Genomic DNA, 19,805 nt, shown 5'->3' with positions numbered 1-19,805 from the left:
AACCCCCCCCCCCCCACACACACACACACACACACACCTAACCTTAAAACCCTCCCCTAACCTAACCTTAACGGGCCCTCTTACCCCCCACAGCCGCAATTCCACTGAAAAAAAAAACACCATCGGGCACCCATTCAATATTTCAAGAAGTGTGTGAAATGCTCCCGCTATTTGTAGCCCCTTTTTGCATAGCCGGCAGCCCCAGCACCCGCTATTTATCTGGCACCCATTTTTCACACGTTTCCCTATATTTTGAATGCGCACATTTTTTCTGCTTCCATCTGTTGTATTACTGCTGCGTTAATCTTTTCTCAGTGATCTCCGTGATTGGCTCACAGTGATCACAGGAACAGCTGTCATCATTTTGACGGCAGAAGCATGCTCGCAGCAGGAATGAGAGGATCTGGGCTGTTGAAATCTATGCCCTGGCAGAGGCAAGAGGCTGCAAACAAGAGGTTAAAGTGTCCCTGAAATGGGGAAAAAATTATAAGTACCTGGGGCTTCCTCCAACCTCCTTCAGGCCGTTGGCTCTCTTGCTGTCCTCCCAGGCCACCTTCATCCTCCACTAGCCGGCTTGGTAAATCCAAAAGTAGACTTTAGCCAAAATGTTCCAAGCCATGGGAGTGCGGCAGGGGCGTGCGCGTGGCAGAGCCCAGCATAAGCGTCAGAGCACGACTTTTTAGATCGGAGCAACCCAGGAGGACGGCAAGGGAACAGACGGCCTCAAGGGGCTGGAGGAAGCCCCCGGTATGTATAAATACTTTTTTTTTCCATCTCAGGTTTCATTTAAGGTATGTGGCTCAATTAAATACAAATCAGTTTTAGCCCTTTGCACTTAAAACAAATAAAAACAAATCTGTGACACTAACAGGTGCTTGCTATCTAGGACATGTGCAAGATGGGACTTTGCATTCCATCACTGAAACAGAAATGTCTGAATTGATCCCATACTTTAAATAGGATCTGTAGACGTGTCTGTTTGCCCATTGTGGTCCATTACCGAAGAGTCCAACAACAAGTGTTAATGTGAACCTAGTCTTATCCCCTTATCCCTGGGTGAACACATCGTACTATTGTACAGCCATTCACAGCAACTGAATTATGTATCTACACAGAGGTGCCTGGCTCTTCTACTGACCACATATGCTATTGCTCCGTTGTTATTGCCTGATGAAGCGGGATCAAACCTGCAAAAACGCGTTGCATATTTGGAGTTTATAAATAAAATATATTGACTGCCTTTACTACAGTCGTTGTGTGTCTACTTGGAGGAGGTAAGTCCACCACTACCTCCTCTATTTACCAAGAATGTGGTTTTTAAGCTCATTTAGCTTCCTTTTATGCTTTTGGTGCCTCTGTTCTCCTGCATAATATTGAGTTATGTATCTGTGTGAACAGTAACTAATAAGTATGACTGGGGTACAGACTAGATCTTCTACTGCAGTGGGATGTCTTCACATATGACTTTCTAGAAGCGATAATACAATGTTGTGTATTTGAACTCATGAGATATTTTTAATGCTTTAATTAAAGCAGGCTTTTCATAGATCGCTATGCTTTAGGACACTAGCCATATCAGCTATGACATCATTGGAAAAAAGGGAGGTTCTTAGGAGATACAGCGTTATGGCATCAGGTCTCTGGCCTGATAATGGTGTGACACCAAAAATATCTTCACTGCAGCAATCGGGGCTTGCGATAGAGGAGATGCATTTTCTGTCTGACGCAAATCAGTCTCATAGAAAATGTATGTCTATCATCTCCCGATCCGTGTGCATGGAAACCTCATGCTGCATCAATAGGGCTACCACCTGTCACTTGTGTGATAAAGGGAAGATATAACTGCGACGAGGGGAGGAGCGTTCTCCTCAGGAGCAGGTGGCAGTCCTGTTTATGAGTAAGAACAATATTCATGAGCATACTGCTTGATAGGTTTACAAGGAATCGGTGACATCACTGGCATACTGTTACTAATTCACCATCTATGTTCATAAAGAAAAAATATCAGCATCTTCTGGGGGTAGATTGTATTGTCACATTTGTCTTACATGAATGTACTTGACAAGGACAAGCTGCTGTAATATAAGATCAAGCCATGGACATAATGACTGCAAAACGACTCTAGCCCCTTGTACTCTCCTTGTGGTTCTGAGTCACCGTGAGCTATCTGGGTACTCTGTAGTACTAGTCCAAACCCTATCCCATAGAGCCATATCAACCCATGCCATACACTGATTGAGGACCAGAACGTCCGACACAGGCCGACTGCATGTTGGATTGATGTGACTCTGTAAAATGTATAAGCTATAGGCTCACCATACACCAGCGGATCTGGATGTGTGCTTGGCTTTCAGGGACATAGAGATAATTTACATATTCGGGAGGGATTCCTTATGGGAAACCATACTTACTTAAAGCTGAATTATTCCAAATACCTTCTGTTTTAAGAAGGCAAAAATATGTTTAGCTTCACTTTTTTAGTAAGAGCACCTTTCTGTCTGTAAAAAGGACTGTAATGTGAGTTAAGGCTATAGTGCGAGCGCTGTCAAAACAGCGCAGGAGATTTGGGCGCAGCCGGGCCAACATAGACCGTAATAGGAATTACGGCTTTTGCGGTGCACAGTGAGCAACTTCGGCGCTATCAGAAGATGGAGCTGAAGTTACTTTTAAAACACTATAATTTGTCCGCCGGCGATAGCTGGCAGCCGAATTATATAATTCTCTACCATCCACGTGGACCTGGAGGGGGAATAGTAATTAACGCTGCAGGGACTTGTGCAGCAGCAGGGCAAGCCCTATATCGGCTATATCCTGCGCCCCAGTCTCCCAGCAGCGTATTCATAGGTACGCCTATAGCGACGCTCAAAGGGTAATTTGGATGCCGACAAAAAATAGAGCCCAAATTATGAAAAAACCCGGTGCAATCAAGCTGCTAGCCATACTGCATCTTACCCAAGCCCATGCTGGCTAGGAGGGGGAAATAGTAATCTAAGCTGCCAGAAAATTTGCAATAGCAGGGTAAGCCATTTTTTGGCTTCACCCTGCGCTCAAATTTCCCGGTGTCCTTTTTACATGTACTGTATGTCTTTTCTGTCTCTGTTAGCCCCTTATACCTTCCTAGTGGTTCTGGGTCACTATGAGCTTTCTGGGTACTTTACAGCTCTCTGTGATCCAGATGATTTTAATGAGAACTGATTGAGGCTGTCTGATATTATATTTTTTAAAGCGATGCTAGCCCCCACCAAATCTTACAAAAAAAGCCAGGCGACCTTCAGCGGTGGGCAAAAAATGCTATCTAACCTAGGGCCCGTTTCATTTTAATTCATTTCTGATTTAGAGTAGTGATGAGCGTAACCAGCTAATTGCGATTACGTGAAATTTTGCAATCACAACTATACCTAATTACGATTTCTAAATTAAATTGATTTCATGTAATCATTTGTATTTTCGCATGAATTTTCACGTAATTTCATGCCAATTTTAGCGGTGAATAGCAAAGTCCACATACATGCTATTGTCACCAAAAGGGCTACATATGTCAAGGAGAATAGTGGGTACAAGTCAAAAAACTTTTTTTTTCAAAAATACCTATTGTTTTAAACTAAAACTTAACAAAAAAAAATGACAGTTTAAAAACATTTTTTCCTTTGCATTTTTAAAATCAAAAGACACGGTGTTTTTGAAAATAATATTTTTTTTATTTGTACCCACTATTCTCTTCAACATATGTAGCAATTTGGTGGCAGTAGCATGTATGGGGGATTTGCTATCAGCCAATAAAGTCGGCATAAAATTACGCAAAAAATTACGTAAAATTATGAATGATTACAATTACAGATTAAATTAATCACATCATAATTGCAAATTTTGATGTGAAATTTGTGCTCATCCCTAATTTAGACGGAAGGTTATGGATCCCATAGAGCCTCGCCGGTACTCTCTTTGTCCTCAGTCCCCCACCTGTCAGCCCTGCCCCATGATGAGTAGAGCGTAACGCATTGTTTGTGGTGTATTGCATTCTGCTCTACTCATCCTTTGGTAAGTCTTTTCACATATTATTGTGCTTAAAGGATACCCGAAGTGACGTATGACATGATGAGATAGACATGGGTATGTACAGTGCCTAGAACACAAATAACTATGCTGTGCTCTTTTTTTTTCTTTCTCTGCCTGAAAGAGTTAAATATTAGGTATGTAAGTGGCTGACTCAGTCCTGACTCAGACAGGAAGTGACTGTACTGTGACCCTCACTGATAATAAATTCCAACCATAAAACTCTTTCCTAGCAGAAAATAGCTTCTGAGAGAAGGAACGCGATAAAAGGGGTCAATAGGTCATAGATTTTAGCTCTGGCATACTTCAATGAATGTGTCATTGAGCAAAAACAATAAAACAGTCGCAACTTAAAAAGTAGATTTAAACATAAAATAAAACTGTGGAATATCTTAAAAAGTAGTTTTTAGGAGAAAGAAGATAGATGCGCTTGTTTATTGCATAAGTTTATTTTCGCTTCAGGTGTCCTTTAAGGCAGTTTATTGGACACATGCCATTCATTGCTTTGAAAACCTGCCATGCATTGTTGCATATAGCTATACTTGGGGTTTTACCAGTCATTAATTTCACTACCATTTATTTGCAGAATCCACTGTCCTTTCTCCAGCATGAACAAGACAAGATCACAGAGGATTATAAACTGCTGGAAGAGGAGCTTCAAAATCTGCGTGTTTATTACAGGTAAAGCTGACCAGAAAGTAGATAGATATCTGATGTATAGTACTGATGTTCTGTCCAAGAAGTGCAAATGGGGGTAAGAGTAGTCCAGTATTGTATAAAACTGAGCTACAAACAACTAAAAAGAAAAGGGAGAGGTGGCTTACCTCAATAATGACCAATTCATATATACAAATATAAATTACCTTTTAATAAGCACAGACAACGCGTTTCATGAGTCTCTGTCCTTTTCCTCAGACCAAATAAAGTGCCGAAAGGTATAACAATCCAGGTGCAGAGTGGCGCAGCACAGGCGCAGTAGCGGCTCTCCGCTCTGGGCTAACCCACTGCGCTGGAGCCTGGAAGGTAAATATTAACATGGCCGCTGTACGGGCATGACTGGCGCTGCCGCCGTGGGAAGGAGGAGGACATGGGAAGCCTGGATAGGATCCAAGGGCTTCCCCCTCTTGATGTAAGTACCCCCCAGGGGACGTTTTTAAAATGACAAGTCCTCGTTAGTAGTTCACTGGAAGTAGGTGTGAGCGGTTGTAAGAACTAAACTCTGCTAACATGCTGGAGATATACAGCCATGGCCGAAATTGTTGGCACCCCAGAAATGTTTCCAGAAAATCAGGTATTTCTCACAGAAAAGTATTGCAGTAGCACACGTTTTCCTATACACATGTTTATTCCCTTTGTGCATATTAAAACAAAATAAAAATGGGAGGGGAAAAAATGCAAATTGGACATAATGTCACACAAAACTCCAAAAATGGGCTGGCCAAAATTATTGGCACCCTTAACTTAATATTTGGTTGCACAACCTTTGGAAATAATAACTGAAATCAGTCGCTTCCTATAACAATCAATCCAGGTTCTTACACCTCTCACCTGGAATTTTGGACAACTCTTCCTTTGCAAACCGCTCCAGGTCTCTCTTATTGGAAGGGCGCCTTTTCCCAACAGCAATTTTAAAATCTCTCCACAGGTGTTTAATGGAATTTGGATCTGGACTCATTGCCGGCCACTTCAGAACTCCCCAGCGCTTTGTTGCCATCCATTTCTGGGTGCTTTTTGACGTATGTTTGAGGTCATTGTCCTGCTGGAAGACCCAAGATCTCAGATGCATACCCAGCTTTCTGACACTGGGCTCGACAGTGCGACCCAGATTCCCTTGGAAATCCTCAGATTTCATGATGCCTTGCTGCTGCTGTTTTGCTGCTTCTGGCACCCAGTGCCAGTAGCAGCAAAACAATTCCAAAACATCAATGAACCTCCACCATATTTCACTGTAGGTTCTTTGTTCTTTTCTTTGTAGGCATCGTTCCATTTTCAGTAAACCGTAGAATGATGTGCTTTACCAAAAAACTCTATCTTGGGCTCATCTGTCCATGAGACGTTTTCCCAGAAGGATTTTGGCTTACTCAACTGTGTCAGTAGTGGGATCCCCCTCGGTCTCCTTAGTGTTTCATTTAAATGTCGACGGGTAGTTTGCTCTGACACTAAGGCTCCCTGAACCTGCAGGACAGCTTTTTATTGGAACTTGTTTGGGGCTGCTTATCCACCATGCGGACTATCCTGCGTTGCAACCTTTCATCAATTTTTCTCGTACGTCCACACACACGGAGATTAGCTACAGTGCCCTGGGTTGCAAACTTCTTGATAATGTTACGCACTGTGGACAAAGGCAAATCTAGATCCCTGGAGATGGACTTTTAACCTTGAGATTGATAATATTTTTCCACAATTTTGGTTCTCAAGTCCTCAGATAGTTCATTTCTTTTCTTTTTGTTGTCCATGCTTAGTGTGGCACACACTGACACACAATGGAAAGACTAAGTGAACTTCTCTCCTTTTTATCTGCTTACAGGTGTGATTTTTAAAAAAATTGAATTTAATTTGTGAAATATTTTATTTTCTGGAAACATTTCTGGGTTGCCAACAATTTCAGCCATGATTATAGACTTAGAAGACACACTCTAATAACGAGTTGGTCCACCTTTAGCTCTGATAATAGCCAATATTCCTCTTTGCATGGACTCGACAAGATGCTCATACCTTTGCTGAGGAATGTTGGCCCGTGCTGACATAATTGTAGCTCTAAGATTGGATGGTGTTTCCAAGCTTCAAAGTGATCTTTCAACTTTGTCCCACAAATGCTCAATAGGATTGAGATCAGGGAACTAAGCTGGCCATGGAAGCAGGTTAAACTCTGATTGATGTTCCTCAAACCAATTTGAGACCGATCAAGCATGGTGGCAAGGGTGCACAACAGTGTCTTTTTCAATTTTCTAGAGGCACAGACTAACCAGCAAGCTCTTGGTGACCCAGAACTCATTGGAGTGTGTAAGGGACTACAATGGGTTGGATGTTGCAGGTTGCATGTTGGATTATTATGGCTCTGTACAAATTAACAAGCTGACACATCATTGCATTCCAGCGGTTCTGGAGGTGTGTTTAGCTTCTAAGGGTACAATGGTTAATTTGCATATATTCAGCAGTGTTGCTCTGGGAGACATCTCAAGCTCACTCCAACCTGAATTATCGCAAACTCTTTCTGTTTTAGGAAAGCAAACTTTTGTTTTTCTTAACATCTTAGTAAGGGGGCTTTTAGGACCATTGTAGTCCCTTACACATTCCAATGAGTTCTGAGTCACCATGGGCTTGCTGGTTAGTCTGTGCCTCTCGGATTTACAAACCCTACTCCATAGAGCCAAATTAATCCATGCCATGCACTGATGAGGATCAAACAATCCGAAACAGTCTGTATGCATGTTGGATTATTATGGCTCTGTACAAATTAACAAGCTGACACATCATTGCATTCCAGCGGTTCTGGAGGTGTGTTTAGCTTCTAAGGGTGCAATGGTTAATTTGCATATATTCAGCAGTGTTGCTCTGGGAGACATCTCAAGCTCACTCCAACCTGAATTATCGCAAATTCTTTCTGTTTTAGGAAAGCAAACTTTTGTTTTTCAATTTTCTGTGATACCAAAGGCACGCTTGATCGTCTTCTGCTGCTAAAGCCCATCCTTTGCAAAGTCTGTCTTGTGTGTTTGGCTATGCTTTGTGATGCACTTGCACTGAATTCAGCTGTAATCTGTTATGTAGTTGCCTCTCTCTTGCTATGGACTATGCATGCTACTTGCCTTTCACCTCTCTCGTTCACCAGCATTTTTCTACCAGAATAGTCCTTATCGCTTTAAGTTTTTTTTCTCAACTGCCATTCTCTAAAGTTAACACCCGAGATACTGTGGGATGAGAAAATCCTTAAAGAGTCATTGTTTCAGAGATGCCAGCTCCTTCCTTCAAAGTCATTATAATCTTCCTTCTTACCCATTTTGAGATGAACTTCCATGATAACTACGTCATCCGAAGCTGAGCATTCCTTATGTAAGCAACTTTGCGTTGTTACCTCACTCTAGGTCACGTTTTCACTGGTTTACTTTCAAATAAGGGAGTCTTTAATTTTTTTGGCCACTCAGTGTAGGTGCACAGCTACACATATCATTTATTGTAAGTTCATTTCCAAAGGAAATACTTCTAATTTACACCAATCAACACGATTAGCCTGTTCATTTGTTGTGTTTAGGTGTTTATTATCTGTAGGAGCAAATTACAGAAACTTTGCTAGACTGGCATAGCTTTCTGGCTGCACTGAAGAATGTGAATTCTATATGCAGCTATAGATTTTTAATGACAGGTTGCAGTGAGTCATGTTACTAGCAAAGTGAAAAGGAAGGTGGCATTTAAGAAAAAATCCCAGGGATGGGCATCATTCCAAATTTAGAAACTACGGCTTGTGACAGACGGGTCAGATGGAGTTCACCTAGCTGCACCTTTGGTAAGAATTGGGACTTCAATTAGCCCTGTTTTATTATTCATAACACTCTGAATAGATAGATATGATTTTTTCCTCTATACGTGTAACCTGCCTGTCAGGTTTATCCCGTTTTCAGGTCAACGCAAATCTCTTGGCAAAGATCTACTTCCTTTGTGTTCAATTAATTCCACTTTTTTTTTGGTATCCTTTATACTGTCAATTCCTGCATTTTATTTTGCATCCAAGGGGTATTTTTCAGTTCCTATTTGATGGAATAACTTGACTTAACTAGCACCAGTTGTTAATTGGCAAAAGCCCTGTTGTACAAGCTGAGTCACCACGCAGCAATGTTACCGGCTTGTATTGAAAATTGTAATGCTTGTTGCACCGATAACGTAACAAGCTTTACCGTAGCAATGCAGGAACAGTGTACTGCGCATTGGAGCTTGTTACCCATGTCACATTTCTGTTTTTTTCACATTAGGGCATACTTATGTTTTGTTTGTTTTTTAAACTTATATTACAAACTATAATATGGATAATTTCACCATTCTTGGAAATGCGTAAATTCTTTGAGTAGAAAAGATAACGTTCAACTGCATACACCATATGGTTTTGCCATATGATACTTGCGGTTGCTCCTCAATGCACAACACCACGTGGTTTAATACAGAATAATTCCAACACAAGAAGGTTTAGGGTGAATATAGGCACCCTATGGAAAGATACACAGAGACAACGGGAGCCCAGATGGTGCAGTACGTCACAAAGATTAATGAATAAATTAAATGGTGTTCAAATGATACTCACAAAGGTGGATTGCAGAAGGGCCACCGACCACTGCAGGCAGGTGGAGATGCACAAGCCCGACTCCACTCGGGGTACCAGGAGACCTGGCGAAGGTCGCTCTCTTGAAAAAAACTCTTACACACTGGCAAACTAGGTAGTGTCAGAGACCACCAGTGGTCAGGTTTAGGAGCACCCCACGGATGGCATGAGACATAGTAGAAAGGGGTAAAGAGGCGCCCAAGGTGAATAAGGCGCCTTGAATTTAGTGGCACTTTATCTGGCCTGATGAAGTGGGCGAGTTCCCACGAAACGCGTTGCCTGTGCTTTTTTTTTCACTAATAAATATCCATTTCTATATGGGTGTGTCATCATTGAGGTAAGCCACCTCATTTATCTATATTTTAGTTGCTTTTAATGCATTCTTTTCACCTTGGGCGCCTCTTTACCCCTTTCTACAAATTCCAACACAATGTCGGTTGTGGTTAATTTAACCTTCCTACCATTAAAGACGATGTCGTTGTTTTTTAATAAATGAGTGGTTAAGCTCAACACACACCATACAATCTTGGTTGTACAGATTTACCAAATCTATGTAGTATAAGGTCCATTAGATTGAAAATACCTTGAATGATTGATTGGATAAGCTCTTATACTACATGAAAGTGGTAAGATTGAACAACCAAGATTGTATGGTGTGTGTTGAGCCTAAGGCTCAACACACACCATACAATCTTGGTTGTTCAATCTTACCACTTTTATGAAGTATGGGAGCTTATCCAATCAATCATTCAAGGTATTTTCAATCTGTTGGCCCTTATACTACATAGATTTGGTAAATCTGTACAACCAAGATTGTATGGTGTGTGTTGAGCCTAAGGGTGATGAGTATTATCTCACACTTCCTATTTGTGATCTGCTGATATGTACATAGCAATGGTTGTTTGTATTTTAGTATGTGATTTTAAATGATACTCTGTTTCTGACGTAGAGGAATCACACATTATACATTGTTCTTTTGGACATGACTCAATGTTCCCTACTCTGGTCTCTGTGGAGCCATATGCAAATTATAACCTTGCCAGAAATCACATGACCAGGCTAACCCTGCTATAAGTGCCATTTCTTTCCAGTGCTGGTATCCTGACTTGACAAAGACACACTGGCATGTCAAAATGCGTTGTCATTATCACACGGAGCTTGCCTGGACTCCAGACCTACCACAAACTCTTGTTGATGTCCCCCGCTGGCCACGGTCAGTGGAACATTGAGCATGTGAGATATGATTGCAAATGTATGAAATATTGTGCGTGTATTTCTTTTGCAATTTGCAAACTGAATTAAAGGTATTGCACCATAGAGGTGCTCTCTTCTCTCTCCTCTTTCTGATACCATTAAAGACGAGCCTGACTCGTCCTAAAACAAATAGCTGAAATCGTTAGGATAAGTCAGGCTCATCCAGTAATTGCTTTTGCTCACCTACGGCGTCCCCAGTATACGGGATCCCCTGCCAGCACCTTGCAGCTTCCCTGTGTGCAGATTTCTATCTACTTGGCGACGATCCCCTGTGGAGATCTCCTCCTCTTCGTTCTTCATCCTCTTCCTGTCCCACGGTGATCACGTCCCCCGGCATGTCCCTCTAATGATGCTGCATGCGCCCCCTGGTGTTGGGCACATGTAGTGTTATCATATCAAGTGGCAGATTCAAATATTTTGTATTGGATTCAATACAAAAATCTGTATTGGATCCACTATAAAACATTCTAACTGTAAAAAAAATAATTATGGGCAGCACTACTGCCCATAGCAGCTAATTATAAAGTAAAAAAATAAAAATAAAAAAAATGGTTTTATTTTATATTGTAGGCATGCTTGTGGACAGCTTGCAAGACCGCAACCTGCAAATGGTCCACAAAAATGTGTACAAGATAAAGAAGCACTTAAAAAACACCGTATTACTTTTGGTATAAAAATTGCAGAAAAATTAAACGCCGGGGAGGTTAAACTGAACGTCGAAGTGTTTCTTTATCAAGGAAAAAAACAGCAATAGTCTAGAATGTGAATCTGGCTATAGCAAGCACTTGCCAGCAGGTGATATGCACACTTCCCAACTTCTCTGAGTGCTGCAGCACACGTTTTATGTCATTATGGAAATAAGCCATGTGGGTTGGGATGCAGCAGGAGATAGGACATATGAGTAGACCTGATCAATAAGATGCTCATTTTTCGGACTTGCATGCAAATTTATTGCAAGCTGGAAATTGTGCCAAATGCAGTTGCTCCGTACTTTGACTGGCCCAAATCCAAGTTGCATGCAGTTTGCATCAATACAGCACGCAAGTTGGAAACAATCATGGCTGGTCCATTGCTAAATGATAAATGGCTCTTTCCCTTTCCCATGTCTCCTTAAGGGCTCGTTTCCACTATCGCGAATCCAGATTCGCACATGTAATGCAAGTGGATGGGCCTGTTTCCACCGTAGCGTTGTTGAGGTGCGTTTTTTTCAGCGGTGAAACAACGCCCAAAAGAGCCGCAGAATTCGCCTGCGAGTGGAATGCATGCGAATCGCATGCAATGTATTTAATAGGGAAATTGCATGCGTTTTCCCCATGCGTTTTTGCCGAGAATTCGCATGCGAATTCGCATACGTACCAATGTAAATTCACACAGGCAGTGACATGGTTAAAATCGCATATACCCTCACCTATGCGAATTCACGGCAAATAACGCATGGGGAATCGCATGCGATTTCATCAGCGGTGGAATCCAGGCGATTCCGCACCGCAATAGTGGAAACGAGCCCTAAAAGGGAATCTGAAGTGAAAATAATCTTATGATATAATGATTTGTATGTGTAGTACAGCTAAGAAATAAAATATTATTAGCACAGATACTGTATGAGTCTCATATTGTTTACAGTACAGGAAGAGTTAAAAAACTTCAGTTGTTATCTATGCAAAAGCGCTTCTTTAAGCTCTGTGACTTTATAAAGTGCTGGACAGCACTGTATTTTGAAGCACTTATCTCAACTGTCTCTCATTGTTTCTTCTTTGATTATTGTCTTTCTGTAGAGAAAAGTTCAAAGGGTCAATAGCCTGCTGTGTTAAATCATTTAAAATGCTGAGTGTATTGTGGAAACTTCAATTATTAGAGGATGATGCAGTGTTATAAAAAAAAAAAAAAGCCATATACCTGAAAATAAAAATATGACACTATTTTCTTTGCTACTAATGTTCAATTAATTAACCATGCAACCAAAACATTAGTTTCTACATGCAATCTGTGTATGGCTTCTCTTCACCTCAATTTTCTACTCTTCAGCTGTGTTCTTGTCTTGATTAAAGAAAAGCCATTTCCAGGCCAGCAGTATCTTCTTTGAGTTTGCTACTGAGAGTCTCCATTGGTCCATTGAAATGAACCAATAGCAATTTTGTCAGGAAATCACAATATTCTGCATGGCTAGACTGGGGCCGGTTACCATCTCTTGGAGGCAATATATTGTTTCTTATTTTTTTCTTTCGAAAGAGTGCCAGTGCTGCAGCCAAAGGCAGTTCTTCATCCAGCACAAGACAACATTGCCATAAAAGAAGGTGCTCTCCATATGTCCAGCCAAGATATTTCTTCCCTTAAGGTTCAGCATCTTGCTGAGATTTTTTTCAAGGAACATCTTTCATGCATGTCCATTGGAAACAACTGATCTTAGCTTTTTCAAACTTTTATGTCTGTGTGCCTGAACAGTACAAAATCAAAGTCTACAGACACAGGCCCTAGATACAGTGGTGTGAAAAACTATTTGCCCCTTCCTGATTTCTTATTCTTTTGCATGTTTGTCACACTTAAATGTTTCTGCTCATCAAAAACCAATTAACTATTAGTCAAAGATAACATAATTGAACACAAAATGCCGTTTTAAATGATGGTTTTTATTATTTAGTGAGAAAAAAAACTCAAAACCTACATGGCTCTGTGTGAAAAAGAAATTGCCCCCTGAACCTAATAACTGGTTGGGCCACCCTTAGCACTCAAGCGTTTGCGTTAACTTGCAACGAGTCTTTTACAGCGCTCTGGAGGAATTTTGGCCCTCTCATCTTTGCAGAATTGTTGTAATTCAGCTTTATTTGAGGGTTTTCTAGCATGAACCTCCTTTTTAAGGTCATGCCACAACATATCAATAGGATTCAGGTCAGGACTTTGACTAGGCCACTCCAAAGTCTTCATTTTGTTTTTCTTAAGCCATTCAGAGGTGGATTTGCTGGTGTGTTTTGGGTCATTGTCCTGCTGCAGCACCCAAGATCGCTTCAGCTTGAGTTGACGAACAGATGGCCGGACATTCTCCTTCAGGATTTTTTGGTAGACAGTAGAATTCATGGTTCCATCTATCACAGCAAGCCTTCCAGGTCCTGAAGCAGCAAAACAACCCCAGACCATCACACTACCACCACCATATTTTACTGTTGGTATGATGTTCTTTTGCTGAAATGCTGTGTTACTTCTACGCCAGATGTAACGGGACATGCACCTTCCAAAAAGTTCAACTTTTGTCTCATCGGTCCACAAGGTATTTTCCCAAAAGTCTTGGCAATCATTGAGATGTTTTTTTTAGCAAAATTGAGACGAACCTTAATGTTCTTTTTGCTTAAAAGTGGTTTGCGCCTTGGATATCTGCCATGCAGGCCGTTTTTGCGCAGTCTCTTTCTTATGGTGGAGTTGTGAACACTGACCTTAATTGAGGCAAGTGAGGCCTGCAGTTCTTTAGATGTTGTCCTGGGGTCTTTTGTGGCCTCTCGGATGAGTTTTCTCTGCGCTCTTGGGGTGATTTTGGTCGGCCGGCCACTCCTGGGAAGGTTCATCACTGTTCCATGTTTTTGCCATTTGTGGATAATGGCTCTCACTGTGGTTCGCTGGAGTCCCAAAGCTTTAGAAATGGCTTTATAACCTTTACCAGACTATAGATATCAATTACAGTACTTTTGTTCTAATTTGTTCCTGAATTTCTTTGGATCTTGGCATGATGTCTAGCTTTTGAGGTGCTTTTGGTCTACTTCTCTGTGTCAGATAGCTCCTATTTAAGTGATTTCTTGATTGAAACAGGTGTGGCAGTAATCAGGCCTAGGGGTGACTACAGAAATTGAACTCAGGTGTGATAAACCACAGTTAAGTTATTTTTTAACAAGGGGGCAATCACTTTTTCACACAGGGCCATGTAGATTTGGAGGGGTTTTTTGTCACTAAATAATAAAAACCATCATTTAAAACTGCATTTTGTGTTCAGTTATGTTATCTTTGACTAATAGTTAATGGTTTTTGATGAGCAGAAACATTTAAGTGTGACAAACATGCAAAAGAATAAGAAATCAGGAAGGGGGCAAATAGTTTTTCACATCACTGTACCTAGACCCTCGCATTCATTATGGAGGTATATTATCTTTACTACCGGGCAAAACTAGGCCTTTATTGTACTTCCACTGTTTCCCACGTAAACCAGCTGGTGGAACTCTAAACAAATGACTGGTTTCCCTGGTGAGTTGTAATATTTAATATTTTCCTTAAAAAAAATGTTTTAATTTTAAAACTACAAAAATCCCACAAAATAGTAAAATCACATCTGTAACTACATGCAGACTGCTCCACGCCAACTGACGTGAACGCGGCGGCAGCCCGGGACCGCTCCACGCTGATTGGCGTGAATGGTTTTCAATGGGGCTTGCATCTCCGCATGAATGACGGAGCTCCGCCCTGCCATCAGTCTCCCAGCGGCGATAGCGGCTCGAGACTTTTAGACGGCATCGTCTAGTAACCCTGCGCCGTCTAATAACCCTGTATAGCACTGCGATCTAAGGCAGCGCTGTACTGGGGACAGCCGTGTGACACAGCTGTCCCCTCCAGGGAAGTGATCCACTGTCATAGACTGAAGCCTATGACAGCCGATCACGCTGATTGGCTGGCAGGGGGAGAGAGGGGGAATTTAAAAAATAAAGAAAAAAAATAGAAACATTTAATACAAAATAATGAAATAAATATTTATTTAAAAAGAAATAAACATTGGGGGAGCGATCAGACCCCACCAACAGAAAGCTCTGTTGGTGGGGAGAAAAAGGGGGGGGTCACTTGTGTGCCGAGTTGTACGGCCCTGCAGCGAGCCCTTAAAGCTGCAGTGGCCTATTTTGTTAAAAATGCCCTGGTCACTAGGGGGGTTTAACACAGCGGTCCTCAAAGAGAAACTCCGATCAAGATTTGAACTTTATCCCAATCCGTAGCTGATACCCCCTTTTACATGAGAAATCTATTCCTTTTCACAAACAAACCATCAGGGGGCACTGTATGGCTGATATTGTGGGGAAACCCCTCCCACAAAGAAACTCTGAGTACGTACTCCTGGCAGTTTCCTGTCTGTGAACCCTGTTACATTGTGAGAAATAGCTGTTTACAGCTATTTCCGACTGCCAAAACAGCAAGCAGCAGCTACATCACTTGCCAGCAGTAAAAATGTCACCATGTGATAAATGTCAAAACATAAATCGGGGATTTAAAATATTTTACAATGGGCGAACACTGACTAAATCATTTATACATAATTATTGTCATAATAAAGCACTTTTTTTTTACATTATTTTCACTGGAGTTCCTCTTTAAGACTGGATTAGCAATAGCTACTAGAAACTATGATTGTGTGGCTTCCAGCCCTTTTTTTCCTAAGAGGGAAGTAATTAGATAATTAGAAGCACTTTATTACCACTAGTAACTAAAATATCAGTAACATTTTATTTGGCCTCCAAAATGTACAGTCCCAAACTACTTTAACTTTAAAGACCATCTATTGCAGGGGTCTCAAACTCGCGGCCCGCGGGCCATTTGCGGCCCGCGATACAATATTTTGTGGCCCCAAGGCCCCAGAGCTTGTAGGGGCCCCCAGTGGCTACAAGAGGAAAAAAAAATTTTTCAAATCGGCCTTATAGTTTTTGAGAAAATCGATTTTAAAGTTGCAAAGGAAAAAAATACACATTTAAAAACCCGCCGACTTTAATGGTTAATAGCAAATCCACCTTAAATGCTAGAAACCCTAAATTTGCAGGATATGTTAAGGAGATCATTAGGAATAAGAGGAAAAAACAATTTTTCAAAAAGACCTTATAGTTTTTGAGAAAATCGATTTTAAAGTTTCGAAGGAAAATAGTATACTTTTAAATGCGGTAAATGTCACTTTTAGTAGCAAGCCTAACGGTAGTGTAATTTTACATGTATCAAAAGAAAGAGCAATACATTTCCTGACAGAGTTTCCAGGGGGTCCATACGCAGCCGCAGCGCTTTGGCCAGGTATCGCTATACAGCCGTAATATGGCTGTATGAAGATTCCTGGCATTTTTTCCTATTTTCCCAATTTTTTTTTTTATGTTTAGAGTGGGCGGGCAGAGGCGGCGATCCGCCGCGATTGACGTCAGGAGGGGCAGAGCTGAAGCTGAAAGCTCTGCCCCTTCCAGGAAATGCCGGCGGATTGCCCCCGGGGCAATTTGGGGGCTCTGCAGCCCTCGTTTTGCGGCGGGGACACGTGAACTCCCTTATGCGGCCCAGCCTCATCCTGACTTTGCCTCCTGCGGCCCCCGGGTAAATTGAGTTTGAGACCCCTGATCTATTGTAAGCTTGAACGTTAAAGTCACTCTAAGCTGAGAAATTTAACTTTATATCATTGGCAAGGTAACTTTTCATGCACCATTAGAAAACAGCAGCACTAGTTACTCCCCCATTTTTTATTTAGTCAATTACTGTAATTTTATGTAAAAAGAAGGGGGAAAAAATAACCCTCTAAATGTGGTTTTGATTATACAAACTAGACAGCCCTGCTGAGTCTCCAGTTTTATATATTCTCTATACTTCTGCAACTGAACAAGTTGGACCTTTATTTCAACTGACTAAGACTAAACAACAAACAAGTCAACAGGTCATAAGAATACTTAAGAGGAACTGTCGTGAAAATCTTAAAATTTAAAACACATACAAATAAGAAGTACATTTCTTTCAGAGTAAAATGAGCCATAAATTACTTTTCTCCTATACTGCTGTCCATTACCGACAGGTTTTGGGTTAGTCCATCTCTCCATAGGGGATTCTCAACATGACCTTTATTCTTTATAAGGACATTCCCTGAAAAAGATTTATACAAAGATGCTGGCCAGCCTTCCTGCTCACTGCACACTTTTTTGGCAGTTGGACGGAGCAACTGCATTTCACTAAGTGCTTTTAAAAACAAAGAAAACTCTAAGAACCCCCCATGAGAAGATGGGTTAGTCCAAAATCTGTCGGTAATGTCAGATTTCTACTACTTACGTTAAATGACAGCAACACCAATTTATGGCTCATTTTACTCTGGAAGAAACGTACTTCTTATTTGTGTGTGTTTACATGTATTTAGATTTTTGCGACAGAGGTCCTTTAACTGCCTAACGACTGCTCCACGCTGACTGGCATGAGCAGCGTGTCAGACCCAGGACCCAGGACCACCGTCGCTGTCTAATAATCATGTACAGTGCTGCGATCTAAGGCAGCGCTGTACTGGGGACAGCCGTGTGTCCCCCTGGGAGGCAAAAATGTGATCCACTGACCTAAGCTGTAGCCTATGACAGCCGATCACGCTGATTGGCTGGCAGGGGGAGGGAGGGGGGATTATAAAAATAATTTAAAAAAATAGGGAAATGTATTTTAAAAAATTAACATAAATATTGCAAAAAAAAAAAAAACCTGGCAGCGTTCTTTGCCCACCAACAGAGAGCTCTGTTGGTGGGCAGAAAGAGGTGGAGATCACTTGTGTGCTGAGTTGTGCGGTCCTGCAGTGAGGCCTTAAAGCTGCAGTGGCCTATTTCAGTAAAAATGGTCTGGTCACTAGGGGGGTTTAAGACCGTGGTCCTCAAGAGGTTAAGCTCCATACACACGCTCAATGAAAACGGCTCTGCCGAGAATCAAGCATGTGTACAGCAGCCCTGACCCCTCTCAGCAACTCAGTCAGCGATCTGCTTGGTGGAACACTTTGGCCAAGTGTCAGCCAAAGAGCATTATTATTACTTAGTATTTATATAGTGCCGACATCTTCTGCAGCGCTGTACATAGTATCTTGTCTTGTCACTTAATTGTCACTCAAAGGGACTCACAAACTAATCCCTACCATAACCATATATCTATGTATGTATTGTAGTCTAGGGCCAATTTAGGGGAAGCCGATTAACGTATCTGTATGTTTTTGGGATGTGGGAGGAAACCGGGGTACCTGGAGGAAACCCACACAGACACAGGAAGAGCATACAAACTCCGTGCAGAGCGCATTGTTTTCCCCACTTACCGTGCCTAGCTTGTGACATCAATCCCACGCCACTTCATTCCCACCGCATAGGAGCATAACACATCACTAGCCTACAGGCTAGCAACACATCTGTACAGCCTCAGTCTTGCAGTGTCACCCGAGGAATCGTTCCCGATCCCTGCCAGGCGATATGCCTTGTACAAAAGGCTTTTGAATATGCTGATGGATGCAGAGGCTAAATATGCTATCACCAAGAACTTCCTTTCCTTAAAAAATCGAAATAGAGCCTCAAATAAAGTGCAGAATATGTGTTTATTTCCGCTTTAGTTTGTCTTCTGTCCAGAAGGAATTTTGCTTTTGTTTTTTGTTGATTAGTATATAATGCATGATTACATTACATCTTCGTTTTCTCTCAGGCTTACGGTACATAATATTCTCTTGCTCCTGTAAAGCTCCTGTGATTAGGAGAATTAAAAATGACCTCCATGAAGTTTTATTGGATTGGGCAGAGAATGGGTTTTCCTTTGTGTGTTGGCTGGCAGCTTGAAACGGCCTGCGTCATTTCTCAGTTGGCTAGAATGTGTAAATACACAAGATTAATAGCTATGCCAGAGTGAGAAAACCCACTGAAATCATTTCAAGAAAACCTGAAGAGAAAGGGGGTATGAATACTTTTGTCTTTACAGTGGTGGGGTACTTATAACTAAAGCTAAATGTACACTTACAGTTACTGTTGCCCGCAGCGATAAGGGCTCGATCCCTTGGGTGACAGTTCAGGGCACAGTGCTGTACAGGTGTGCTTATAGCCTAGAGCGGGGGTTCTCAAACTGGGTGCCGGGGCACCCTGGTGCGCCTCGAACACCTCCCAGGGGTGCCTCAGCACTCATCCCAATCCTCTGTGCATTGCCACCAGGTAATGCAACCGCGCATGGATACCCAGTGGATGGGTCAGTGACCGATTGGAGGAGGGATGCTGCCTAATGGGGGTCACTGACTACTTGAAGGGGGATGATACCTAATGAGCTTTACTAGCTACTTGAAATGAGGGAAATGCTGCCTAATGAGCACCACTAGCTACTTGGGAGGGGATCCTACCTAATTAAGAAGGGGGGGGGTCTCACCAAGTACTTTGAGGAGGGATGATGCCTAATAAGCATCACTAGCTACTTAGGGGGTTGCCTAATATAGGTCATAACA

At 41.8% G+C, this 19,805-nt stretch overlaps 1 protein-coding gene across 6 annotated transcripts in view; it reads left to right on the top strand.

The window, feature by feature from the left end:
• MIPOL1 (mirror-image polydactyly 1) overlaps window positions 1–19,805 on the top strand; it is a 528,027-nt gene that overhangs the window by 407,000 nt on the left and 101,222 nt on the right. For all 6 annotated transcript variants that reach the window (XM_068254025.1, XM_068254028.1, XM_068254026.1 and 3 more), the window contains one exon: window positions 4,640–4,734. In XM_068254025.1, coding sequence (XP_068110126.1) covers window positions 4,640–4,734 — 95 coding nt within the window. The remainder of the gene's footprint in view (window positions 1–4,639; window positions 4,735–19,805) is intronic.

Source organism: Hyperolius riggenbachi, chromosome 9 (assembly GCF_040937935.1).
Source record: "Hyperolius riggenbachi isolate aHypRig1 chromosome 9, aHypRig1.pri, whole genome shotgun sequence".
Lineage (NCBI taxonomy): Eukaryota > Metazoa > Chordata > Amphibia > Anura > Hyperoliidae > Hyperolius > Hyperolius riggenbachi.
This window is presented reverse-complemented; position numbering and strand designations above follow the sequence as displayed.